Source organism: Seriola aureovittata, chromosome 24 (genome assembly GCF_021018895.1).
Source record: "Seriola aureovittata isolate HTS-2021-v1 ecotype China chromosome 24, ASM2101889v1, whole genome shotgun sequence".
Lineage (NCBI taxonomy): Eukaryota > Metazoa > Chordata > Actinopteri > Carangiformes > Carangidae > Seriola > Seriola aureovittata.
The window spans coordinates 5,888,083-5,900,948 of NC_079387.1; the positions used below are offsets into that span (position 1 = coordinate 5,888,083).

The 12,866-nt window shown below is 48.2% G+C and overlaps 1 protein-coding gene across 2 annotated transcripts in view; it reads right to left on the bottom strand.

The window, feature by feature from the left end:
* nrp2a (neuropilin 2a) overlaps window positions 1–12,866 on the bottom strand; it is a 59,668-nt gene that overhangs the window by 32,228 nt on the left and 14,574 nt on the right. For both annotated transcript variants that reach the window (XM_056370397.1, XM_056370398.1), the window contains exons 3-4: window positions 7,561–7,742; window positions 255–485 (exon numbers count right to left, since the gene is read on the bottom strand). In XM_056370397.1, the coding sequence (XP_056226372.1) occupies window positions 255–485; window positions 7,561–7,742 (413 nt within the window). The remainder of the gene's footprint in view (window positions 1–254; window positions 486–7,560; window positions 7,743–12,866) is intronic.

The following is a 12,866-nucleotide window of genomic DNA, read 5'->3' on the forward strand; positions in this document are numbered from 1 at the left end:
GGGAAAGGGCTGCTCCTTAGGGGTGTTGAAGCACTTTCAGCTCCCCGTGTAATAACGTTTCCTCTATGTAATGTAAAGGAATGTAAGGCAACACTGCTTACATCAAAGAGAGCCAAGGCTGCTCAGGAAATTGAAGGCTGGTATGTAAATGTGTGTGGGAATGTGTGTGTGGAGGGGGTTGTAACGATTTTCCAAGCATGTGTGTGTCCATGCACTTTCATAAAGTGAGAGTGTGTGTGTGTGTGCGCCCTCACCTTGTGGTAGACCGTCCCACACGTCCAGCCAGTCGTACTTGCAGTCGCCCTCTCCCACCAGCAGGGGGTCGTTCTCCAGGTCAAAGGTCAGGAACGTGAGGATGATGTCCATGCGGGGCGGGGCGATGATCATGTAGGAGCACTCCAGGTTGTGAGGGTATTTATCCGGGAACCCTGGGGACTCGATCATGCCGGAGGAGCTGGTGAAGTTGCGGAAGCAGAATTCTGACCCTGAGCGGGAAACAAGGATAAGAGGATATTTAGAAATGAATAAGCAAATCGGTCATATTGGGAGAAGATACAGGCATAAGCAATCGATCACAGAGGGATATCTCATCTGACTTGCAGAGGGTGTTTCAGAGAGTCGTTTATCACTGACAGCAGGCTGGAATATACAGGAGCTGTGGTGGCGAGACGCACAAACACACACACACACACACACACGCTTTATGATGACCGATGGAGGAGAAAATACACAGTGAGCAAATGCTCAAGTAGGCACGTCTAACGCTGCATCGTGTTATACCAGCATGCTGATGACTCTTTTTCGTTAGCCGGCCCCCCTCCTCATATGCATGACGTTACATAATATGACACATTCAATGACACGCACTTATGTGAGGCTAAATAGGGGAGCAGACTGACCCCTGCTCTGTAGCATATATTCAAAACAAATATTCTCTCCTCCCCTCTTTTTCTTTTTTTTTGCACTCCCTCTCTGAGTGTGTGTGTGTGTGTGTGTGTCTCTCTCTCTGTGTCTCACACATACAGACACTCAAATGCACACACACACTGCAAATGTTGTAAAAATGGTTCTAAGTGGGCCCTTTGCGGTGGCTTCCTCATCAGCCATGCAGATTTATGCGCCCTGGGCGGCTCACCTTGAGCGGCGGCAGCTGTGTGGCTCAGATCATCTACCCATCAGCCACTGCTCTGCGGCCCACCGGGGAGCCTGTCACAGACGAGTGTTTACGGACCGGCACATCAATGAGGGTGCTGACGGTCCAGCACACACACTCACAAAATAGACAAGGGACTTTACACAAATGTCACACACACACATACACTCCCATTCACAATCCCGGGCTATTTTCTCACTCACTATAAACAGTCTGTCTGGTTGCCATTCTGCATCTCTTTCTATTTTTACACTTGCCAGAAGGGCAAATATCTTCCTGCGATAATGTTGCTAAGAGACTGCAGCATCTTTATTAGATCTTTGTTTAACTGCACATGTCAGAAATGCCTGTGGTAGCGGCCTTCCTCAACCGACTGATGGTGCTTTTATTTATTAACCCACTTGCACTGGATGTTGTCATTTCCAACATCTCTGCACTTGACTGACTGGTAGGAAATACATCTCATATATATTCCTTTGCCAAGAAACTCTTTAACTGGCTAGCATATAACTAGCATAAGGAAAAACAGTCTGTTTCGTGCGTTGTGTTCCCATCGCCGAGTGTGCTGGAAGGCAGACAGGGAGGTCATGTTGAGGGGACTCATGGGAGAAGCTTCTGGTGGATTTCAAAACCTGGGAATCCAGCATCTCTGCAGTGTGTCAGAGAACTGCCAGGCTGCGTTTGATAACCACATACATATTCAGAAAAAGCAGCGTTCAGGAACACAGACATGTTAACAGCACATTCCTTCTGCAGCATTCCTCCGAGGCACCAGTCCTTATTATCAGGCAGCCCTATAAAAGCAGAGGGGTCGACTGACTGCTCCGGCCCTCCCCTGTCTGCACTTGCTTAATGGCAGGGAACTGACCCCAATCAGCACGGAGAGAGGGAGAGAAAACTCAGGAGATATACACTGTCTGTGTCTCTCTTGCTTTGTTTTTCCTCTTTTCTCCAGCAGCTTCCTTTTATCTATTTTTTCTTGCTTTTCCTGCTTCATTGTCCTTAAAAAAAACTTTCTTTCCTTCATTCACTGTGCGTACGTCCCGTATGAGCGCACACGCAAAAACACGTGCTGGTGTGTACCTGTCAGTCTATCGACCTATTTTGTGCGCATGTTGTGCAGAGGGTGTTGACACAAATGTACGAATCTTCCCCCCTACATGTTAAAAGCAGTGCTGAACCTCTTGTGTCGACTCCCACACGCGCCGTAACATCAAAAACACCAGTGGATCATCTGCCTTCATGCTTGGAGCCCTGGCTGCCTACACACACACACAGAACTAGGCATGTTGAAATATGATGGTAATTTAAAGCGAGCTACCGGCGATATCGCCCCTATTCTACTACTACTGACCTCACCTCTCTGTGTTAAGTGTGTGTTGTGAGTGTGTGTGTGTCGGCACTGTGCATGAGCGAGCAGCATAAAATAGTAAACACGAATGCTATGAATCCATTAAAGCAATAACGTGCATGTGATTGTAATGTAGCTATAACAAAACAATGAACTACGCAGTATGCGTGAGCAATATGCATCCCTTTGCATGAGTATGTCTTTTTTGTGTGTGTGTGTGTGTGTTTGTGTGTGTGTGTGTGTGTATTCCTTTTATGAACCTGGTTGTGTGTATTTTTTTTGCTGCTGCATCTTTGTCTGTGTGTGTGTGTGCGTGTGTGTGTGTGTGTGTGTGTGTGTGTGTGTGTCTGTGTCTGAAGGTGTGTGTGACAGCTTCCCAGTATGTGTGAGACCCACTAACACACTGGCCTTGTTTCTTTTTGGGTCACAGTGCAGCAGTCTGGAGTCCTACTGCTTCGAAACTTCAATCTGAGCACAGCTTGACTCCATCGCCTCCAAACACACCGCTCTGTGTTTCCACTGTGTGTTTTACACTCAGTGTGCAAGAACTAGGAGCTTCACACACACACACACACACACACACACACTCTGCGCTGCCACGTGCCAATGCTGTGTGCATGCATGTGTTCATACGTTTCCGTGTGCACGCTTGTCTGTGTTTGCGTATGCATGAGTACCTTCTCTTTTCGTTAGCGCTCATTAGTTCACAGTATATGAACATGCCAAAAACAAGCCCCCCCCCCACCTCCCCCCGTCACTCCTTGGCCCATGTCTTGGCCCCTGGTTGGTGCCTGCATCACACCATGAGCTGCCATTTGGCAAGAGCTGTCTGCTGGCAAAGGGGGGGGGGGTCATAGTATGTGTGAGTGTGTGCGCATTTGTGCCCCGGGGCTGGGGGGGTGGTGGGGGGTGAGGGTGAGTTGCTGGGTAGAAACCACTCGACTCTTGCACATGAGTGCCTGATGTAGTAGCAGCTTCACATGTCATGTCGGGGGTTACCCCCTTTCCCTCCCTCCCTCCTCCTCCCCTCTTCCTCTCTCATCCCTTCCCTCGTTCCCTCTCTTCTCAGCCAGACGTGCAGAATCTGAGCTCATTCACTCTTTTAACTCTCCGTCTCGCCTGGCGTCGCCTCGCTCCTCCTATCCTCGGCACGCAACTCTCGCTGAGGGGCTCACCCCTGTGTTTCGCCGAGTGTCTGCCGCACATCAAAACCGCCTCACCCTCCGCTCTCTACCTGCCTGTCTGACAGACATCTACTCACTCACACACAAACACACAGCGCATCTCTCATGTAACCCAGCCTGAGCTGAGTTCAGGGTTTCATTGAAGAAAATCTCTCCTGAGGCATCTGAGGAGGGGTGTGTGCAAGCGTGCGTGAATGTACGTGCTACACAGGGGAGGGGAGGTTAGGGTGGAAACCTCGCTGTAACAACAACAACAACAACAACATCGTGAGCAACAAGGAAACACAAGAAAAGAAAAACAACAATCTTGGCGTGCCACGGCTCGACACTTTTATAGACCCAGAGAGACATTTTGCATCAATCTGAAGCAGCTTTATTTGGAGGGAGGAATTCTTCTGAGTCACGTATCGCGCTGATCCCTCTGTTATGAGCTGTGGGATGGAATGCCATCATTAAGTTTTTTTTTTAATCTTGAGCGCGAAAGGAAGCAGACGCCAAAAAGCCTCCTGCTGTTTGTGATCAAAGTGTTCGTGCAAGTCTAGATTTCTTGAATCTTATTCATGCAGTTGCTGTCTTATTATTTCATTTTGGGACATGTTTTCTTCATCACTGATCAGTCTTAAACACTCTTTGCGCTCAGTTTATTTATTCATGAATTTAATTTACCTTTGCCAGTTAATTACTTGAGTGTAATTTCAGCATTGGGATGACTCGGGTGTTTCAGGAATAAACACCACATGGCAATCAGCCATATAGTAACAGCCAGCGCTGATGCAAGACTCGGCATCCAATCAACACGACGGCATGGGGAATACACCCAGGGCCCGTGTTATGACTGGCGCTCGGGTGGGGTGGGGGGGGTTTTGCCTTAGGCTGTGCCCACGCCGCGACCCCACAGATGCCACGGTAGCGGTCACCGGCGTCCACGAAGGGGACGAGACGCCCCCCCGGTGCTCTCGACCTCGTCTTAACCCAGGATTGGCTGCGACGTTATCTGCCCCCGCCGCGTTAGTGGTGGGCTTTGGAGGAACTGGGAAAAAGGGGGCTTTCGCTGACAAGTCTTCCCCCTGTAGCCGTGGTAACAGCATCAGCGGCACGTGACCGGGTGTAAGTGAAAGTGTATGATGGGGCGGATATGGTGGGGGTGGTGGTAGTCTGGGGCTGAATAAAGGGTTAAGCATGCATGAGTAGGAGCAAAGTAGGCCACAACAATAAGGGGGAGGAGGGGAGCCGTGCACTTTCACTGTACAACAGGATTAAGGCATACGTGCGCGCGTGTGTGCGTGTGTGTATGGGGGGTGGGGGGGTGGGGGGGGGTCGTGGGTAGGTGGAGGGATGTTGTTTTGGGGCAAACGCTCAGCCAGGCTCCCCTCAGGAGGTGGAGGGGTATCAGGGGTTTCAGGATAGATGTCGAGTCAAAGGTCGACTCCTGCTCCTCCTTACTGGAAATAATTAGCTTTCACTGCACTGTAACCCATGAAGCACACACACACACACACACACACACACACACACACACACACACACACACAACACACACACACACACACACACACACGTTGACACAAAAAGATTGCTTCTCCAATTCAAAACCCCCTGGAGTTGTTACAGTCACCGCTTATGTAATAGGGTTGAATGAACAAAACAAAAACAAGCCACAGTATCATTAGTTCATAGAATGAAAAACAGGCCAAGATATGCCTCTCTCTCACACACACACACACACACACACACACACACACATACACACACACACACACACACACACATGCAGCCAAAACCAGACACACACTGTCTGACTTCTAGACACAGTGTGGTGGGGTCAGCCTGTGCCGTAAGCGGTACTGTCTGTTTAAGATGGGAAGGAAGCTGAGCACACACACACACACACACACACACGCACACACACGCACACATACACATTTCCCAGCTGTGTGCTGCGATTTCTATCTGCTCGGACGCACCCTTTAAAAACACATACGCGCCCGTAAACACACTCCCACTCGCTCGTACACAAACCCACACACATTGTACCAAAAACATTCTCCACTAGTGCGATCTAGGATCGCCCTCACACTCGTGCATCTTTGAACGCAGCACAATACAGTTGAATTGAAAATAATAAAAATAATATCCTCGTCTTCCAAAGCTGAAATTACAAACACACAAAAATGCAACTAAAATACAATGATGGGGGTAAAAGTAAGGACTTCCACTCCGGTAAATAAACACATCTCAGCCGGGATCTCTGTGTTCCCGACGTTGCAAGCTGTGTTTAGTGGAAACCCATGGCCCAGGTCTGCCACGGTAAGACAAACAGCCATGATGAGAGCGTGTGCAGTGCACTGGAAACACCATGATTAACACATGGCCTCAATCACGCATCCTGAATAGCATTTCATTCCCTGGCTCGCTCCTCCTTCGTGGGTCCGTCTCCCTTCACCCCCAGTCATATCTGTCTATTTCTACGTCTCTCTACCTCTCTCTCTAACGTACACATACACACACACGTGCATCTATCATTTCTCCTACACATACATACAGACAGACAGACAGCATCTCACACAACAAGCTGAGTGGAACCACCCACACACGCAAGCGAGCAGACACCTACACGTGCTCACACAGTGACACAATCTCTTGTACCCCCCTGAATTTATACCAGGATCTTGTTAAAGCCATGGCAACCGCATCCTCCATCCACCAGCCTTCAATCCATCCACATATATATGTGTGTATGTGTGTGTGTGTGTGTGTGTGTGTGTGTGTGTGTGAGACAGATGCAATCTACATTACACTGTCAGGGTTCGATTTTGGTGGCCTTGGTAACAGAGCTGAACATCAAATCTGGGTCACATTCATTTGACACAAAAGCGGAGATACTGTTCAAAGGTGGGAGGCGAGAACTCTTTCTGTGAGAGCGATACTTACATTTCGTGCTTCAGGAACTTTCAACTTTCTTCAATGGCTTTCAATTGAAACTCTTTTTGAAAATAGATCAAGATACATTTTGTGACTCAAGAAATCTGAATTTAAAAGAGTGTCGACTTGCTGAGGAGATACCCGTGTTGGAAAGACAATCGGCTGGTAACTCTCTTGAACATAAATCTTTCAGTCCCCCCCCCCCCCCCCACACCCCCACACCCCAAGGCCACCTCACCATTTCACTTCTCCCACTACATACACACACACACACACACATATCCACACATCCCACCACCAAAACAAATATACTTCCCACTGCCATCTCACCTGCAAAGCGCACTTCACCTCGTGCACTTTGGCGACCTTGAGAAAATTCCATTTCGGCACACACTCATCCTCATCAATCTCCTCGCCCCCGCCTCTGCCTACAAACCTTTAACCTTAAGTCCAACAACTCCAAGCTGCCTTGGAGCTCTCTCCATCATCCCACCTCCACCACCTCCCACCTCCCCCCCCCCCCCCCCCCAGAGGAAGCGGATCCTACTCCAATCGAGTAAGCATTCCTCACAGGCTATCAGGCGGCTTGGAAGTAGTTTAGTATCTCTCTTCCCTCTTTGGTGAAGTTTTGTTTTGCCTCTGCTGATGTAAGTTGTTGGGGTGAAGTTGTACATGTTTCTATCTCACCTAATATTAAGCTTTTAATTCATAGAAACCTTCTTAAAATCTATTGTAATAAGTAAATGTCACTTCAAATTCAGCCATGGAGGGTTTTCTCACAATGGATTTTAAAGCTACAAACTTAAAAAAACTAAAAGAAATTATAAGTGATATTGTGAGGATTTGGTCAAAATAAAACAGCCAATCAGCATTATGTAAATAGACGTAGACTCCGACTAACCAATCACACTCAACTCCCTCACTCCGTAGTCCCAGTAATGTTTCCTCACCTGTTTTGAAGATCTCGTAGCGCAGAGAGAAGCCCGCCCCCTGGTGGGCGTAGTCCGAGACGAACCGGATCTGGAGGGAGGGCCCGGATGAGATGATTGGCGCCGGGGCGATGTTGCTGCAGTGTCGACCCAGAATGTCGGCAGAGTCCGAAGTCCCGTCGCGGATTTCGATGAAGTCATACCTGACGGAGACGGACATGATTTCCTGCTGTTACAAGCATCCTTCAGAACACGATCTTACATTGAGCTTAATGCAGCAGGAAGAGATTAAGCACGGTAAAGAGATAAAAGCAGAGCGGCAACGGGCAGATAAACATAGATTGATAGTTATGGGGGTTATGCAACAAGCTAAGCTAATAAAAACCAGACAGGTGTGGAGCTATTAACCATCAGAGTTCAGCCTCGGGACAGAATGCACAGTGTCCAAGCAAAGCATTTAGGAACACAACACAACATTAAGACACATATAAATATATCTGCCACAGACTTGGCTCTCAGTCAAAGCATCTCCACCCTACTTGTACTGCTCCCCCTCAGCTGCATTCAATATCAATAAATTTAGCTCTCACAAGCCATTTCAGCTGGGGACAACAAACCCGGATTTCACCGACATCAGCTCTGGGCGAGCGATCCCCCAAAATTCATTGAATATCTTTGATCCCACGGAGGAGAATGGAAGGGAGGGCTGTGTTTCAAAACTGAACATACTTGAGCAAATGACTGCAACCTGAGGGAGAAGATGCACGCAAACAAGACAGCTGGATGGACTCATTAATAAGAAGTGTAAAAATAGACAGAGAGGCACATGAAAAAATAAAGAGGAGAGGAAGGTGAGGACGTTAGCAGGGCAGGGGGTGAGGTGGCGGTGGTGGTGGGGGGGGGGCGGATTAGGGAGAGAAATTGGGATAAATAAATGTAAAGATGCCTCGCTTTTTAACTTCCACATGCCTGAGCTCTCAGCTTAAACTTTGACTAGCCAGCTGACCCTGAGCTGTAAAAGCAAATACTTAACTGTCAGGTCAGTGTGTGTGTGTGCGGGCGTTTTTATGAGTGTGTGTGTGAGAGAGAGAGGGAAAGACAAAGAGGGAGGGGGAGAGAGAGAGAGAGAGCCCACCTGGCTGATCCAGAATTAGCTCATAGCCCTGTGTGTCATTCCTCCAACATTACGAGACACATGCCGAGTCAGGCGGCACACTTTACGGTCTGCGGAGGATGTTTGATTTAGTCCTTTTGGAACACCACATGGGTGGGGTTTTTATAACATCGGGACAAGTTTTTCCAAATTTGTACTTCTTTTCTTACAACTCATCTTCCACACTTGGAAAATGACATCAATGACGACAAGTCCAGGCCTTCGTGCCCGTACACAGCACAGAATAAGAGAGAAAGAGAGAGACTAAGTGGGAGTAAACGCTGCAGTGAAGTGCAGCGTGAGCCTCGATGAGCACAGTAAATTGTTTTATCTTTGAGTTAAAGGACTATCAGTATGTTTAAATGCCTTACAGAGAAAGTCCCACTTCTTCCATCTGTGGCCTCAGACGTGTGCTGCACAGCGAAAACTGTCATTTGCTGTAAAACACGGTCCTTCTATGCATTGCCTCCTATAAATGACACCATAGCTTTGTTGATGTGATTAAACAGGGGCCAGCCCACGCTTGTGAGCTGAGAGCGAACCACCTGCTTATGAAGTAATAATTCTTGGGTTGCGACAATATTAGAGGTTGTGGAAAGCTCCATAATTTGTGTTTGCTGCCACCTCAGTGGTTAAGTGCTGTTTTCAGTAAGTTGTTCTTGACTAATTTTTCTTCCAGACTTCAATCTCTTTTCGTCAGCTTGCTTTTCTTGTGTGTCGTTTTTGTATTTTCCACTAAATATTCATGTCGCCGTGTTTCAAGTTGCGCAACTGTGACTAATTTCCGTGTGTAATTTTGGCCTCCATAACGCCCATCCCTGTTCCTGTTCCTCGTCACAGCGCGAACAACTGTCTCTTCATATTGTGATTCCCTGCGTAACTAACTGCATCGCCACGGGAGCCTGTGCCAGCCACGTTGAGGACACCCTCCCAAGATCTACACACACAAACACACTTGTCTCAATTAGTTCATATGACGACGCCGTCAAAAAAAACCCACAAAAAACCACACACACCAGGGCCGCTGTTGTCCCGCTAATTACTGTGATGGGCTCTTTGATGCTGAAAAGACATCACAGACGCCACTTTTAAACGCAGCCTCTTTGCTAATGTTCTTTTCTCACTACTTCCCCAAAATGAAAAGTATTCACTAAAAGCTGAGAGGTACCAATCAGCACTAAGCTGTGTTTCTCCGTGGCATCTAAGCACTTGAGACTGCTTCCGTACGGCAGCTTGGAATAAAACCTGGATTAAGTAGAGTCACTAAGCCTCTTTTTTTTTCGGCTATCTCCTTCCTTCCCATACAGAGCATTCAAACTAAGACTGCTGATGGAGGGATAATCTCAGCCACATTAATCTGGGTTAGAACGGCTCACGTAAAAAAAAAAGGTGAGGATCAAAGTGTGAAAATGCTGCAGTGGATCTTGTAATGTCACCGCAACACTCGCCCGATGACAACATATGGGAAGAGGTGAGTTTCATTAAACTAAGAAAATAAAAAAGATTATGAGATTACACAACAGCAAAGTAATGCTATTGTGAAACTGAGATAAAGCGGTTTGGGCTTCAGAAAGATATTTAAGTCAACTTTACTCATCATTTTAATTAACATAATACATACTGTGTTTTCTGCAGAGCTGGATGTTTGTCAAATCAGAGAAAATAACAACATCCCTGCAGGAATCTCTGCATGAGTTCTTTGGGGCTGCATTTTGAAGGGAAAGCCCCGGCGTGTGGAAGTTTGGATACAAAAAGGTGTTTACCAGGCAAGGAGGGTCTAAAAAATGGTGCTATTGAATTGGATTATTGCAGGACTGAAGATTCACCCACACTCAGGACTAAAAGTCGGGACATCTCTGCCTCTGCACTATTGATTATTCGGCCCATCCCGTCTCTCGGCCTGTCATCTTTACCCCACTAACTTTTATGGAAGTGCGGTTAGTAGTGAGCCATTTACCAATACACAGTATTCTCTGTGGCCCCAGCAACAAACAACATGTGCAAATTATTCAAAAACAGATGTGATCCCTCATCTGGAGGGAGTGTGTGTGTGCTGAAAAAAGGAGGCATTTCAGTCTCCTTGCACATCCGCTCAGTTAAAGTAGTGGATGGTTGGGGCTGAAGGAAATCTGAGCAAAAGTGGCCGGAGGAACACTTGCGTCCAATGTTCTTATACATGTCTTGTGTTGTAATCCTGCATTACAGAGGCGATCGTGAAGGGCTTTAGCGGCGAGCTCCCACGGTGAGCCTGTAAGAGCCACGGCTATCCCTAAGTACGCCTGCTTAGGGCTGAAACTGACACATGCCCAGGGAAAACACACACTCAAACAAGTGCCAACAAACACACACACACAGATATAGGCAAACACCGGCGTGCGCATACACACTCGGCGCTGTATTGCCAACACCAAGCATAAAAGGCCCGCGAAAGAGCTGAGAGCCTAATTAGGTTTTAATTGATTTTGGAGTGGGTCTCTATCCTTCTCTCTCTCTCTCTCTCTCCCCTCTCTCTCTCTCTCTCTCTTTCTGTCTTGCTCTCTCCTGTCATGGATTAGCGTCAGTGAGCGAGTGTTCCTCAGATGTGATTATTGACCTGTTCGCTCAGCCTCTCCCCAGGCTCTGATGAATACATGCATGAGGGCCTGACGTGTGAGAGCCCACTGTCTGTCTCTCTCCAACACACACACGCACACACACACACACACACACACACATAAGCACATTCCAGGACATTGCACACACACATAACACACATAAATCACTTGCACACACTCAAACCCGCTCCCATGAAGACAGACATTAGCGACGCATACCACTCACACACACACACACACACACACACACGTACACCCCCCCCCCCCATCACCATCCAGATCTAAATTCCATTAGGAGTTGTTTTGATCCAAACCCCGCCTCTGTCTGACACCATCCATTCCCCATTCCCCGCTTTCTGTCTGTCTGGCAGTCTTTCTGGGTCTGCATGACCGACCCTGTGTTTAGGGAGCCATTATGGGACACCAGCCCACCCCCCACCCCACCTCCTCCTCCTTATTCCCCCGTAGAGAATAAACTGGAACAGAGGGAGAGGGGTTAAGGAAACTAAAAACCCTTGAGGGCCAGAAATTCTGCACCAGTCCAGACATGTCCTCTCTCCCTCTACTCTCATATATCACTCCGCCCCCTCCGCCAAAGCAACTAATTGCCTCTCACACCTTCGCTGTTTGTCGTGGACGAGGGGACACTTCCTGCAGGCGTTGGCACCTCGCCACGGAGAGACATAACTGTATGTATACGGCGTTTACATGCATATTCATAGGGCCTCTCATCTCGCCTTCAGCGCTCCACTACTGGTCACTCACGACCTACTTCTGTTATCTTTGGACTACCCATCTGTTTAGTAAGTAGCTCGGGATGTCGCGTTTTAATTGAGTGTAATCGCAGTGCCTACAATAACACATGAAGATTTCATTGGGAGCGTGGAAATTACACAAAAAATTAACACATAATTTGCTGCGGGTGCGTCGTGGTCGTCTGATTTATTTTGTTTACGCTGATAAAAGAGCAACAGCTGTTCTCGAACGTCAGGAAACCAAACTTGGCTCTCCCCAAGACACTCGGGGCTTTCAGTTGAAATGATTTTCCTCTCTGCTCCGTTGCTTCTTCCCTCCATCCGACACCCCCCCCCCCCCCCCCCCCCCCTTCCCGTTTTCCACTGTCAGAGAACAGAAACCCACAAGATCCCGATCCAGGAGATGATGAAGAACCGTCTGTTGCTCATCTCTTCTCACACAAGGCGGACGGGGGCACAGCCGACACACACCCACATACTCATGCATCTGCATACACACATGCTATCACCCACTCCTCCCGCCCTCGGAGGGGACTCTAATAAACCATAAGTGCCTCTGAAATATTAACTAGATCCTGCGAGCAAAATCCCTGCAGATCCACGGAGCCTGCCATCTCCAATCTAGCCCCAAAAAACAAATAGCACTCCTCTTCCTCCTCTCCTCCTCCTGCCTCACCTTCCGCCCCCACCCCCGCTGTCCATCACAGATTCATACTTACAGATGACTGGAGGCCAAACCACTGACCACAGGCAGTCTGGGCTCGGCCCCGGCCCTTCCAGCGCCGCATCGATCTGAAACTTCAGACTATAACTGCTGTCTGAGCC